The following is a 15,965-nucleotide window of genomic DNA, read 5'->3' on the forward strand; positions in this document are numbered from 1 at the left end:
TTTTTTAAATGAGTATAACATAATTACCTAAAATATGCCTCTGGGATTTAAACTCAAATTACAAGTTGTGTGTGTGCGTGTTGCCGCACAACATGAGTCTATGCCTGACTCACTAAGGTTTATGGGTTTAAGATATATAATGTAATATTTTAATTAAACTATTGCAGATATGCAGTCCATACTAAATCGAATTCAATAAACGTTCTATATCTTTGTGTTAAATCAAGCAATCGTATTGCGATTCATACTGCACTTCACGTGTGCTTTTGTGTTCAAACACTAAAAACAGAAGGCATCAAAAGATCTAAAAAAAATCTCTTACAATCTGCAACAATTTAGTAACTTACAGTCAGTAACTTTTTTAAAAAGCAAAACATGACTGTGCTTTGTCTATTTGAACTTCAGTTGAGCTTAAATGGAATCCGGCATCTTTGAAGTGCAAGAACACAACAAAGAACAAAAAGACATGTAGACTTTACTGATTATATAAGAGCTGCTGATACAACTACAGCTCTCCAACAACTGTACAGTATCACATAAGATGGCAATTTAATATACTAAATATTCAGCCTATCTATATCCGTGAGTTAAGTCATGAACATATTCATGCAAAGAACGTAAAATCGTCCACTGATATTACAAATGCACGTATAACCTAGAAACCCTCAAGAAAATCTCAAGTATTCATAAATTCATAAAATAGCGACTTTTGTAATGAAAATTGGTCTGACATTTAAGCATTTCTTTGTGGTGGAGAACAAGAGAATTAAATTGGATCTGTTATGTGTGAAAACAACGTCCCACTGGACAAATACTGTAAAGCAGGTTCCAGTCTGATATTAGCAATAAAAGACAGATCCTTTAAGAGCAGATTATTTCGTTATAAGCCTACATAAAGTGAAATCCGTACCATGACCCGCTTTATTAAGTCCACACATCGATAAGCTTTAACGTCAACAGCTCAACGACACTGTTTAGGATTAAATAATCATGTTAAGTTTACATACGCAGCCAGAAGTGTATTTACTATGACCTGCAGTCATGCTCCTTCTGTTTCATTCCCTCTCACATTTCTGCTGCTACGATTAAAGTCGCTCTCCCCTCTTTTAGTTTCTCTTGCTCTCTCTGGACCACTAACCTTGATTCACTGCTTTACTCGACTCTGCCTCAGGCTAGGACATATACACATACACACACTGAACATAGAGACATGTACAGACAGGCAGATTTACAAGCATTCATACAGCCGTATAGACTAAATGGGAGATATACACATGTACTTGACCATGGTAAAGTAGAAGCGGTTAGTTTGGGGCCAGCGTGAGGGGAAAGTGCGGCTAACCGAAACCACATGTGGCTGACTCGCTCTCTCGCTGCGTCCAGAGGTATGTGAGGCTTTGGAGCGTGTGTGTGTGTGCATGTAACTGTGTGACGGTGTGTGATAGAGAGCAAACATTAGAAGAAGAGGCACAGAGGCAGAGTGAGCTCATTTCTTGACTTTAACCTTTATTTGTCCAGGGAACAGCTGCATTTAGCAGACATGTAGTTCTGTAGTAAGACTACATTCACACAGCAGCACACGGAGGAGTTGTCCCACTTTAAGTATGCTTTTTACTCTTGACCCCTGCAGCAGTGCCACAATCAGTGAGGTTAAGCTCTTTGTTCAAAGGCAAACCTGCCACAGTTCCTGCACAGTCACATCCTAAACCTGAAAAAATCCAGTTTGAAAGAACTCTCCCCAAAATACTCTTTTAAAATGTTTTTTTTTCTCTGACAACCACAAAGAAGGACTGACCCTCTTCTGCTTCAGCTGATTAGATTTCAGCCAGTTACACAGATTCTCCATAAAGAATGTCTGTTTGTTTCAGATCAGCCTCCTAGCCAATGAAACTGCTTAAAAATGACTGCAAATGTATAATCACTGCATTTTGAGCAAGAGTTTGTATGTCACACTTTGTAGAGAAGTATGCAAAAAGAAAGTAGCAACACGAGTGTTTTTTTGGCCAACAATCAAATATGCACAAACTCAATCAGCTCCACAAAAATGATTAATTTGGTTGACTTTGTCCCGTGCATGAACTTGAATGAAGTTGAACAGGAAGAAAACAAATCCACAAAGACTACATGGAATCTCAGGGAAAACATGTTAAAAATAAACGAGGGTGTCAAGTACTGTATCCAACTGATGAATCCCGAGCACACAACGTAAAGAAAGTCATGAGTTTTTTTATTCAACAAATCCATGTAAACCGCAAAACATCAGCATACACAAATGATCGTGCACAGACAGCTGTAGTTCTGTATCAAACCTGCACTTAGCTTCACTTTGTAGTGAGGAACTAACCCTACAAGACAAAGCAATGCTGTGTGTTAACATACAGTTGTGTGCATGTGCGCATGTGTGTGTGTGTCTGCGTCCCTGAGGTTGAGTGTAAGAGACAGTTTATGTCATGGGGAGGTAGTTCTGTATCTGCTAACCGTTACTCCAACAAGACAGCTCGCTTAACTCACACACACACACACACACACACACACACACACACACACACACACACACACACACACACACACACACACACACACAAGTTTTATACACACACACACACACACTTTATTTACCTTTGGCCCAACACAGACATAGTGACAGTTAACCTAGCCACTTAATACAAACGGACAGTTTCTTCTACAAGGACTTATATTTAGAGTGTGTGTGTGTGTGTGTGTGTGTGTGTGTGTGTGTGTGTGTGTGTGTGTGTGTGTGTGTGTGTGTGTGTGTGTGTGTGTGTGTGAGCTTGAGTCAGAGTAAATCTGGCTGAACTGAAAACAGAGAGGAGAGAAAACACTAACAAAAGCATTCCAGAAAGTGGGTGAGAGAGATAGTGAGACACAGAAAAAGAAGGAGAGCGAGAGAGAGACCTTGAGAATGTTTCGTGGCAGCATAACACTGTAAAGAAGAATCTGTACTTCAACTTTTGAGCCATCAGATAAAACCATAGATACATCTTATACATCGGCAATATAAACTGACAAAGTGTGCAAAGTTGCTGTTTGGGGTTTTTAGCTAAAAGCTGAAAAGAAAACATTTACAAGTCTGTATATGTTATGTAGAACAGGAGAGAGGAGAGAAAATGCATTTGCCATTTCATTCTTTTTTCATTGCACAAATGATCTTAACTTAGCTGTCTATCAGACAAATGAGCTCCCATTTAGCCTAGACTGGGGATTTTTTCTTTGTTTTTGCTGCTTTATATGGTGAGAAATGAAACATGCTTGTGCCTTTAATGTTCGGGAAAATCAATATAAAGATGAATATGCAAAACACGGGCCTTTTTTAACTATTTCTTGACAGGTGTAAGTGATTTTAACAATGTGTGGAGTTTTTAAGACAAGGTTGACAAGTGAAGTGAAATGTTGAAACAGCATTTTTGATGCGAAAATCACTTAATTCGCTTTAAACTGACTCCAAAAATATCATTTTACCTTTATTTTCCAATCAGTCCAGTATTGTTCAAGTGTTTAAGTAAGGATAACTACATAACAACTGAAATTTCCATCTTAAATAGAATCCACACACTTTATCCCATGTAATACAACACCATTTGGTCTGGATTTGGAAATCCCACCCTTTCTCTTGTTATGGGGGAAACATGGGAACTGGAAAAGTAGGGAGGAGGAGAGATGGGAGAGAGGGGGGTAAAGAAGGGGGCATTAGATTAGAAGTCAGGGGTAGGGAAAGAAAGTGTGTGTGTATGTGTGTCGGGGGGGGCGGGGGGGGGGGGGGGGGGGGGGGGGGCAGAGAGGGGGTAGGGTTTGATAAACGTTGTGTTACTCTGTTTAGGTTAGTGGGCCATAAATTCCAAAGGGGGTAGGGAGGTAAATGAAGCTTTAGGATAGAGTTTACGGATAGAGGCTTACTTGGAAATGCTCCGTGAGAACAGGCGAGAGAGCTTGTTTGACTAAACTGATTGAGTTTGTTCTGACTTCACCAGACACGGTGGAGTCTGCATAGTATCCGCATCGCAGCGGAGTGCGTATATGTGTATGTGAGGGAACATCAGCTTAAATAAGAATTTCAGGGCATCTTCCCAATGAAAACCTTGCATGTCCTATTTTGGAGCTCTTCATTTTGTGTTGCTCTGAAGCTGTCCGTTGGGAATTTCACTGCACTACCTTTTCTTTTTTATCTCTTCCAGCGAAAGGCCACATTATTTGTTCTGAGAGGTAAAGTTCTGTAATCGAATCAGCAGAACTCATGATCAGAGGTTGCCACAGATGAATCGGCGCTGCTCACTTGTGCTCAAACACTAACAAATGCCTGGGGGAGTAACGGTCTCAATGGATGTTTTAAGCCTGCAATATATGGAAACCGTGGAAAAACTATTGTTTAGTTTCATGAATGCATACATATAAATCTCAAAAGGTTGGCCTTTAGGAGGTTGAAACTCAGCAGGCAGCCCTGGCTCCTCTCAGTTATAGCTGTTGGAGTTGCTGCATAGCTTAATTTTGATATACGACACTAATACAGTGCTATGTTTACAGATTCTAATCCCTGAAAAGTATGCATTTAAATTGTAATTGCTCATAGAAGATTTTTGTGAAGAGCACAGTTTAGTGTGCCTTCATTATGGTTGATTTTATGGGTACTGTAACAGAACCCGGTGCTAAATTGTGAAAGACCAAAGTACAGAAAAGCTCCAACATTTCAGTTCTGCTCTTCGCAATAGAAGCTGCATTAGGCAGGGTCAGCTTTCTCTTTGATATGCTGAAGAACAGTGCAGAAGATACACAGATGCACTGCTATTAGTGTCAATGGTGGAGAGAATTAAACATTCGAAAGTGTGGTTACACTTTACTAGAGTCAGTGCTGACAATGCTCACTGCCACAGCAACAAGTGGCAGAAACATGAGCAATCTGGCAACTATAAAAGTATATTACAATACAAAGGTTCCGAAATTCAAATCTTTAGAGATGGGAATGTATTGATTGGTTTTTTGATTCTGATATCCATCAAGTGATACCCAGTCTGCACCCATGAGTACATTGGTTTCGCTTGCTATATTTATACACCCTCTTCATGAAAAGTCCTTTCAAAATGTGACATGTCTGATGGAAGAGCAGGGTTGTGAAAAGGTATGAAAGCCACAGATTTACTGTATTACATGTCAGAAGCTAGGAAAAACATGTCCATCACTAGGCAACATCTTTGCAGTGCAACTAACATTCGCAAAATCCAAAGACATTCAATTTACAAAGCAAAGAAATCAGCAAACCCTCACTTTTAAGATGGTAAAAATTGGTCATTTTAGCTTGTTAAAAAGCTTAAACAACCACAACGTAATAAATTTTTCTGTCATTTCATTTGATATTTATTCATTGCTTACCGGTAATTAAATGTTTCATCATTTCTATTTAACTTAATTTGTCTGCCCTTGGGCTCAGATTTCTGCAGAATATCTTTCTAAACAAGATAGCGAAAGCATTATGACTGCAGACATTAAAGGGTTGGGAGACACCTACTTATCGCCCACTTAATTGCAGAGTTTGATTTTCCTTATACAAATGAAGTTTTATACAGTAGTTTTAGAATAATTTCCTTTAAAGAGTAATGATAACGGGTGTATGTAAAATATGTAAAGAGTAAATATTAGCATATCACTTTATCACAGGCGATATTTTGAAAAACAAGGCTAACACGACCCAGCTAGAAAACTGACAGACAGACAGATGTTCAACATTTAAATGTCTCTCTTCAGACTCCCACACACAGTCTGTCTGTTAGCATGATTGACTGTATGATGTGTATACGCAGTCACTGTCACGCTGACCATGTGTCTACAGTCATCTGCAGTAAGGAGAGACACACACAGGCTGGCAGGCAGACAGACAGACTAAATGTCAGATTAGAGTGGCAGACAGACAGATTTGACAGGGGAAAAAAAACATTGTGTACCACTATTTGGAGGGAAAAAAATAGCTCGGGAATATCTCCCGGAAGATTGAAATCTCTGTTCACACAGAGGAGCGGCAGTGTGGGGATGTGAAGATACATGGTCAGGGATGGAGATGACAATCTTAATGGACTGGTCGTCTATCTGTAAGCCACTGATTCACACACAAACATGTAAGGGAAGGTTTAAATATCTCAAAAGCCTTCTCCAACTTCTGATTTGAAATCAGCTTACAGAAGGGAGGAGAATTATTGGAAATGAATTTGAGGACAGTGAAAACATGTCTCTATAATTTTAGGACATATTGTTAAAATGATTGTAGCAGAGTATCCCGTAGGATTTTACCTAGAGATAATACACACAGATAAGCAATAAGCCTTTCATGGAATATTGCACATTGACGGCTTATGACTACTTTTGTGTGCATTTGTGTGTTCCTGTGTGTGCATTCATGACAGATGTCTTCATAACTGGAATAATAGAAACCACTTCTGCCAGGCCCCAGAGCTACACAGGCACATACACACAGGAGCCCTTTGGCTATCCCATCCACCTGAAGGTTGGCATATTCATGCATAACACACACAAAGTTGGGCTGTCACATCTACTCAAAGTACAGGTTAACTGCGGCCTTAAGCAAAGTCTGTCTCATTAAATATACTTTGTTTACATAGCTTAAGTTTTTCTTATAAAGCATAAAAGATAACAAAACTACTTTACATTTTTTAGGGAAGATAACTAACTGTTGTATAAACTAACACTAAGAAGTAAGAGAGGTTGAGAACTTAAAATGTGCCAGATTAAGACCATGGGTTACACTTTAACCGAGAGTCATCGGGAAATCCCAGACTCAGTGGGTTGACTGGATCATTAAACATTTACTGAACATGAAAGGCGGGAACTGGTCACTGTGACAAGAGGAACAGTGGAGATTTGCTGTAAAGTTTCCACCCCAAAGTGAAACATGCCATAATCAGTTTGTAACCTTATAACTGTACTTCAGTGCCACCTATATACTTATAATTAAGAGTTAGTTAATGAACAATCCTTTCTTTAAAGACCCTTGCCTTGCCAAAAACCACCTCCAAAATTTAAATGAGTCTTCTTGGGAAATGGGAAAAGGTGCTTCATACAGGAGTGACCCTGAAAAGCAAAAAACCAAACCATGACAAGCTTGAATATGTTACTATATGCATTTCATTACAAAGGACTCTGACTTTGAATTATTACTACCATTAACAATATAATATAATATATAATACAATATAATAACAGAGCACAACTATGATCTGAGCCTAAGGCCTACAGACTTTGCCTTCATGTTGCCAGGAAGTTTAAAGTGAGCAACAATAAAGATTACATTAGAAAAGAGCATTTAATTTCTAATGTAATCAGTTTTGTTGCTAGAGGATAAATACATTCCTGAAAAGTGAAAACAAATACAAAGCATCATGTCTCACAATCAAGACTCTCTGTTATTTGTGCCAAAAATTGTATTTATATAATGTTTGCACAATCGAGTGAGGACCCTGAAAAGGGTCTGATACTAAAATCACGATTGATTAGACACTTGTTTGCAAAAGTATCGATACCAACAATGTTATCTTCACCTCACACAGCAACATACAGGCACACCTGAACAGCAGCACATCAAAACTTGGCAAAGCATCTGACACCTGAGAGGAGAGGTCAGTAAAGCTCCCATTTCAGCAACATTCAAGTATTAAACAGTATATCGTAAATGTTAAATGCTAACACTATTATGACAACACAACCATTACCTCACCTCCAATAAACCAGCAGTTTACTAATCCGTTATAACAAATATTCTTCACTTGGGGCCTAAGTTCAGTGAAATCTACAAAATTCTGCCAGAGTAGATGTAGAATCTGCCAAAACCATTTAAAAAAACTTGTACTCCTTAATATGATTTGACAGTATTTCTACCCCACTGGGCATCCGATTGGTCTCTATTATTTTTATACTGAATAACGTCTGCATTGGAACATAGCATTCCTACGTTAGTTTTCAGGGATTGATTAAAGTGGCACTCTACAAAATGATCTATCTATCTATCTGCAGTGTGAAGAGTGTGTAGCATATCTTACAAACTTGTAACCTTCACAACCAAAGGACAACTCCCTTATTAAGAAGAGAAGAGAAGAGAAGAGAAGGGTGTGTTTAGCTACTGAAGGAACAAAGTTACTCAGAGCTCTTTTATTAAAAAGCAGGCTCAACTAAACAAATAGCACCTGGAAACTTCAAACCTCCCGACAGCTGTCTAGCTACACAGACAGACAAGCACAGGAAGAGAGACACAGAGACAAATGGCACATAGATTAACTGACAACCAGGTTGGCAGAGTCACAAAGACGGGTGACAGCATACCAGTACAAGAGTGCTTCAAATATTTAATCGATTCAGGATTGTCACTGTAGAAATTTTTTAACAAGCAAAATAACACTAGACATGAGCTGAAGGTTTATGAAACATTGAAACTATCTGACATTGAATCAAATGGTTCAGAGTTCTTCAAACATGTTCATACTGAGGAAGGTCCAAATACTACTACAGTACTTTAATGCTGGCTTATCAAGGTCAGGAAAATAAAAACCCAAAGAAAGCTCTACTGCCATGTCAAGGTGAGTTTGATTAAATACGCTAAAATAATTGACAAGCACTTAGCCCATGATTAGTAAATGGGATGATTAGTAATGTAGCTAAAAGATGGGATGACAATGGATGACAAAACAAAGCAACATCACTACAACTAATGTCTACACAATGAAAAGGGAACCCTGCGTTAAGGTGGAGCTATGGGGGAGTTACGACAACATTAAAACCATGAAAGATGAAGCTCGGCTGGCGACTCGTAACTCACCCTTCTCAGCGCGCCCCATGTGAGCTGGATCCAATAGAAGCAAAGCAGAGAATAACAGCACAGAATTAGGTTGGAAAGCATGCACGGGTTCACAAACACAAAAGAGATTTTCATTACATGTTGTTCTGACAGCAATTTTCTCACTTTACGCGTTTTTCTGGTCTATTCTGGATAAACTTCTGCTTTTATCTAACTAAACAAAATATATATATTCAAGAAAAGCAAGAATGAAGTAATCCAATATTGACCCATGACTTTCTTCAGCTTTGCATCCACCCTGTTCAACAGCAGCAGCAACAAAATCAATGCTTTCAGGAATCATATATAAGCAGCTACACTCCAACAATGATTTGTAACCTTAATAACACAGTTGAATGCAATCTGTTTAAAAAATGCAAAGGAAAGAACAAGTCTGAACTAACACAAGTTCACACAAACTTTAAACTTTATCCAAAACACACCCAACCTCTGCCTTCACCCTCTTATTCAACTAATCCCCATGAACTCCAAAAGTCAAGACTGTCTTCACCTGCTACCACTTGCACCAATCTCTCACTCCTTTATGCACATGCACACACAAGTCATATCTCTGTTGCATATATCATTATCACTACACACTAAAATGCACAACTGGTGCTGAGGCTGCTCATCTGGCTGTGTGAGTGTGAGGCAAAGGGTGTGTGCTTGTGCATGCACTGTAATGTAATTAATCAGCTGTGAGTGTTGATTACTTAATCTGTCATTAGCCAGCCATGTGTATAAGGGTGAGTGAATGTGTGTGTGTGTGTGTGTGTGTGTGTGTGTGTGTGTGTGTGTGTGTGTGTGTGTGTGTGTGTGTGTGTGTGTGTGTGTGTGTGTGTGTGTGTGTGTGTGTCAGGCAGCAGCATTTTTCAAGGCCCCCTTGTACCAACAGCTGTGACCAGAGCCAAACAGGGCAGAGCAGAGATTGATGATACAGGACTAGCATCATCATTCATCAGGGATGTGATGTTTCAGGGATTTGGGATGTGTGTTGAATGTGCTGCCTGTCTTGGTTTCCAGTGGAGCGCTATCACTTTCTTGGTTCGCTTTCTTTGCTTGATTGGTGATTTAAACCCATCACGACCTAGTATTTAAGACTCAATCCTCTTTATGACATTATTTAATCTACTGTAGGTTTTCTCTGAGTACTCCAGTTTACTCCAACAGCCCCAAAACACGTGTGTTAGGTGAATTGGCAATTCTAAATTGGCCGTGGCGTGAATGTGATCATGAATGGTTGTCTTTTCTATAGTCTCTTTTTCAGTAGTACCTACTCAGCTCAGCTCAACTTAACTCGGTTTTCAGAGTTTTCCTTTATGTGGTAGTACCTGATGCCAAAAACATCAAGCCAAAAAAGTGACGTCAACAGACTGCATGCCACTGATTGGCCACGGAGTGGCTGGATGACTCACGAGGCGGAGTCCTTTACAAGAAACCTGCCATTTTTGAGACCCAGCAACAAGGGAAATCGCTATAAACCACCGCCGTGGTTGAATGACAAAGTGCAGACATTTACCATCGGTTTAGCAGCAGGAGTACCATCGTCTCAATGTCCTGAACTTTTGGTTCACGTTGCTATAAAAACACCTCCCTCATTGAGGTGCTACTCAAATGTAATGGAAAACGACGGAAACAGAGTCAAGTCAAATCAACTTGAGCAGCTGAGTAGCTGTTAATGGAAAGTAGACTGGCAACATATCCAAGGATATGCTACCTGACCAGCATGTCATACAATACAATACAATGTAAATATACAGTTTTTGCCAATACAAACTGTTTATGTCACAAATTATTGTGTGGGATTATATTTGTCATCTTAAACAGACATAGTTGTGGAGGTTTTGCGTTATGAAGTTCTAAAAATGGATAAGAAGTGTAGAAAGTTAGTGACACTAATCAGTAACCAGTCTCTATTTTCATCTGCTTATTATTGCATTATGAACACCACAGATAACAACTGATATAGCCCACGACTGCAGTCAAAAGTTTGTATTTTCAAAAAATACAAACTTTCCTTTTAAAGTCACTTCTTTGTGTTTTAAGTTGAGCAAAGTCTAACTCAGTATCCACCCTCTTTGCAGTTATTTCACTTTGAAATTATGGCATCATCACTACAAGCTGCAGAATTTCTTTGGCATTTTATGGTCTGCGGTTGCTGCTTTGCTGCTAGTCTCTCTCTGTTTATATACCCCTTTGGTCACAGTGGATCAGAGAAGAAAAATATACTCATTAAAAAAACAAAACAAAACAAGAAATCAAATGCCATCCTCTTTTGGGAAGCAATGAGTCAATCAGTGTGCAAAACACACAAACATTTCCCGCACTTCCACATACAGAGCATTAAAAAAGGAAAAAACAACTTTGTTCATATATTTTGATTCTGCCTGTGTAATAATAGTTGTGTTAAACTGTTAAACTGTACAGTTACATTTTCAACTTGTTTTAGGTAAAGTACAGCATTTTGTGAAACTTCAGTTCTTGACGAAGAACAAATTTTTACATCAAAACAACGTACCTTTCCAAAGCAGAAAGGGAGCTTCAGTGAGAGTCATTTCAAAGTAAAGAAACCTGCCACGATTTATCAGTGCAAATAGCGCTCTGTTTATTTTGCACGCTGTCACATCCTCTTGAATACGTCTGCATAAACTCATGTAAACAAGAATTTCTTTATATTTTATTTTGCAAAAGTGCCCAAAACTTTCACCCACTGTACACACTTAACCCTCAAACTCATTTATGCTCACGCACACACACACACACACGCACACAGTCTAATGAGGGATTAGCTAATGAATTCTCTCAGCAGATTAATTACATTTTACAGACTTCCTCCCCAAACAGCTGAAGAAATGAGCCAGCCACTTTCAAAGCAATGGATTTTGTAAAATCTATCACTAAATTGAAATCCGTAGAAACAGATTAGCTCTAAGCAAAGGGACGTTTCATTTGTGGAGAAGACATTAAGATGGATCTGAAGGACTGCAGACTGAGGCATTACTTTTAACGAGAAATAAATAAAAAAGCCTTTGATTTGGCGCCATTTTACATGGCATGAGTAGAATGAGGAGGCATTTTCACATGAATCGAAATGAGAAGCAAACATTTCAGATGCTCGTCTTTTGTACCACTGTACTCCGGAGGGCTTAAAAGCATCGGCCTCCCTCCTTCTCTGTAAGCGACAGCAAAACACATGAATTGACACACACGTTTGCACCACACACATACACGAGACATGACAGACACACACAGTGATTCACACGCATACACACACACACACACACACACACACACACACACACACACACACACACACACACACTCCCTTCTGCCGTTTTCACAGTCTCTTGAGTGGAGGAGATGCCCACGGCCAAAAACCAATGGTTTCTTATTTGTCCCCCTCCTCTTCTCTTTCTCACTGTCCTTCCATTTCTTTCACCTTTCTCTATTAAAACACACAATTTTATTTCATCTCCTAAATGGGGCGGAAAAGTAATTATAATTAAACTAACTTGGTTCTAATGTTCGAAATACTAAAATAATTTGCAATTCTAATTAAACCAGCTCAGATGCTGTGTTCAGTGGCACTGGCAGCCTTTTAATTCGTCTGGAGACAGTGATGGAAAACAATTATTTCACTTCATTAAGATTAAAGACGCCTAAAATCTGTGTCACAACTCGATCAGAGAGGAGACAGATTTAGAAAGTTGTAAAATTAACATAAACTCGGTTACTGACTTTGTAAAGACAGCTTGTTCAGATTTATTACACTGACTTTGTAAGTGATTAGCCAAAACAAAACTGTGTATAAAAAATGATAAGAAGAGGCAAGAGACAGGCAGATTTAGAGAAATGCTTTAACTTGCAGTTTGACTTTCTAATTGGGAAACTAGAATAGATTAAAAAACTGAAAGGAGACAAATTTAGTGAGAATGCATCTCAGCGCGGACTGAAAATGACTTCTTTAGTGCTTAATGGATGGTTTTAAAAACTTGCCACAAATATTTCTTGTCCTTGTCAGTGATATGAGTGTAGCACCCAAACACACATTTCCTTCATTACTAACTTTTGGTCTTATAATTATTGCTTTTTCTCAGTGCCAAGTCATAATGGCTGTATTAGTTATCAGCCTGCAAACCTTATCTGCATCACTGGCTGGAGATTTTATTAAACCGGTGCATAAAAATGCTGCCAGTGATAAGTTTACACAAGCTGAACGGTGTTAACTTAAATGTTACCTAAATTTTTTGTATGGTTAGCTGGTACAGAAAATACATGGAGACATATGAATGTTTAGTAAAAAGTGTGCCTGTTAATTTTCCCTGTACTGATTTGCTACAATTATTCTCACATTTGCATGCTTTTATCACTAAATATGTGGCTCTTTTTCTACAACAAAGCCAAAGTTCTCCTTCCGATCCCCTTTTCCACGCTAATGATAGCCCACGTCTCTGTGAAGCGGCATCCAGTCACTAGTATTTACTTGCAAATTAACAGCACTTAAATTCCCAAAGAGGCCTCAGAGAAATTCCACACATTTGTTACCCAGAGGACCAAATGACAATGGGGGGGTATGGGGGGGGCGGGTATAGGGTGGGAAAGAGGAGGGGTGGAGGCAATAAAACCTCCCCAGATGAAGCTGGAATTAATGTGTAATATTAATGCAAATCATTAACAGGGCTATTGTGAACACTGGAGCGTAAAATTGTGATTTTATGTGTGGCGCGTGATGTGTTCTTTGCTGTAACTTTAATGTATGGTTGTGATTTTGGAGGTCAGCTTTCAAACAGCTGTGTGAGCCTCTCCTGCCTCTCTGCGCGTCGGAGATGAGAGTGGAGCAACGGCTGAATGCGGAAATAAAACGCAAACAGGTACGAGATCGAGCGATTACAATGAGAACGTAAGGAGTTTGGTTTCTCGGAGCTCGAGGAGTCGTTTGTTTGTTTTGTAACAGCGGATAACTTCCGCGAGTTCATTTAGGCGACTTGCAAAAGCATCGTCCCAAACGTGGCGAGCAGCACTGTTGCAGCGTTTTTCCTGTGCATACGTGTTTCTGCAGGCGAGACGGACAAAAGAGCTTCAAAGGCTCACTGCGCTGCGGGTTACTGTTTAAACTCAAGTCCCGAAGTCAAGCAGAGGGGTGGTCTTCCAACGCATCCCCCGCAAAACGAGGTTTAAAGTATCGCACTCTGCGCGTGACCGTTTTGATGGGAAGTTTCGGGCAATTCGCAAAAATCACGCGTAACTTGATGAATGTGGTAACCAGAAACCAGTTACCGAAAAAGTATCTCAGTCTGATCTCTTCACTCACGCAATGCCAAAAAGCAATACCCCTCTTTATCAACATGCGATCGACGTGCAGACTGTATTCCCAACCATTAGGTTTGATTGCATGCAGCGAGAATAAAGTTGGAGATGAAGCGGCTCATTTGGTTTGCAAAGCGCCAGCAGCTCGTGGCGCTCGCAAACCCAACTGTCCGCTGGCTGGAACAAAAGAGCAACGCTCCTTTAGAAAGTACTTTTAACACATCACAGAGCGCAGGGTGATATTAAATAAAAAGCTCGCAAGCATTTAAGGACGATAAAGATCAAAACAAACCAATCCATCATGCAATTAAGGTGACACATTAGCGTGTCACGAGATGGAAAAACAGCAAAGTGCACCAGGCTTTTAATAAAGGTTGTACAAATCAACGCTGTCTTGCTACATAAATATTATTATACAGTGATGTCCGGGCACACAGGAACTTTTTTTTCTCCATTCATGCGCTGCGAGACTGCACTGCTTCACGGCCAAGCTCGGCTCTGCTTGAAATCTACAGGAATAAACGATGCTCAGCGCAAAAAATGTGAAATCTTTCCACTTTAATCCTACTTGCTCATAACTGCAAATGTATGCAATGCTTCCTTTTATTCGTAAATCAGAGGCATAGTAACTCTCGGGTCTGAAGACCTGCGATGCGAAGAGCCAAGCAGAAATGCAGCAACTTAAGTTTTAGGCATTTAAGATAAGAGTTGGCGATCCAGGTTATGAGTGAGATTACTTGTTCATATAAGAGAGCGCAAACAAGGCTTTAAATGGGCTGCATTCAAAGCGTCGCACACAGGCGACTTGCGTGCGACGAAGTGAGCATTTCACATTTTAACAATGTCAAAAAGGCATCTCCACCTCATGAAAATTACCATTTCCACGTCCGCCGACATTTAAAAAGCCCACATATGTGATAAAACAGGCGATACGGTGCATTTTCAACACCGAGGCTAACTTTTCTCGCACACCTAAACACACCTGTCTGGAATTTATGAGCTTAAACCAACGAGGAAAAAGAAATTGTCGCCTAAACTTTTTCTCCTAACACACGACACAACACAAACCACTTCAAACTGTCGTGTTTTTCTTCTTCTTTTTCCTCTTACCTGTCGGTATTTGGCCAGAGACGTTACCAACTATCGAACAGAGAAGCAGGAGTCCCAGGAATACAGAGAAGAGTGTATCCATGTTTAAAGCCGTGGCCGTGCGAGAGTCTGTAACAGTTTCTCCCCCCCTGAAAGTTTTTTTTCTTTTTTCTCCGTCTCCAGTCTTCTTTATCTATTTCTTCAGCGGGTTATTATTCCTCCTGTTGTGATGAATTCAGCGGCCCCATTCTCTTTTTTCTCTCTCTCCCCGTTTTCTCTCTTTTCGCTTCCTACGGGCTCTCGCGGACTCCACACTTTGTTTCACGCGGAGTGCAGTGAGGGAGCGCGAGGGAGAGAGAGAGAGAGGCAGGGAGGGCGAGCTCAGCAGAGAAAATGTGTGACGTCACAAATCGGGAGTTTATTGAAAAATAAAAAAATAAGGAATTAATAGAAACGATGTAACAACAGCACCCTGGTTTTCTATTATTTTCTATTATTTTATAAGTAATTAGCATATGCAGATTGAGGGTTTTTTTTTTTTTTACTTTATAGTATTATGTTATAACTCTGCAGTATTGGTGACATGTTTATGACCCCCATGCCATTAAGCTACGATTAAATTTTAGATTAAAAAAGAAAGAAAATTAACTTGATTTATCATCTACTTGACCTTTTATGTTCTTTCTGGCAAACTCTCTGGCTCGCTCTCTTTCTCTCTCTC

At 39.6% G+C, this 15,965-nt stretch overlaps 1 protein-coding gene across 9 annotated transcripts in view; it reads right to left on the reverse strand.

The window, feature by feature from the left end:
* Positions 1 to 15,587, reverse strand: part of ptprk (protein tyrosine phosphatase receptor type K) — a 106,609-nt gene extending 91,022 nt beyond the window's left edge. For 8 of the 9 annotated variants that reach the window (XM_085382855.1, XM_085382853.1, XM_085382850.1 and 5 more), the window contains exons 1-2: positions 15,266 to 15,587; positions 8,831 to 8,854 (exon numbers count right to left, since the gene is read on the reverse strand). In XM_085382855.1, the coding sequence (XP_085238981.1) occupies positions 8,831 to 8,854; positions 15,266 to 15,347 (106 nt within the window). In that variant the 5' untranslated portion in view covers positions 15,348 to 15,587. The remainder of the gene's footprint in view (positions 1 to 8,830; positions 8,855 to 15,265) is intronic. The other variant, XM_085382849.1, reaches the window with a different exon arrangement.
* Positions 15,588 to 15,965: the final 378 nt, after the last annotated feature.

Source organism: Rhamphochromis longiceps, linkage group LG15 (genome assembly GCF_057381845.1).
Source record: "Rhamphochromis longiceps isolate RC_006_pf linkage group LG15, R_longiceps_female_GT1.1, whole genome shotgun sequence".
Lineage (NCBI taxonomy): Eukaryota > Metazoa > Chordata > Actinopteri > Cichliformes > Cichlidae > Rhamphochromis > Rhamphochromis longiceps.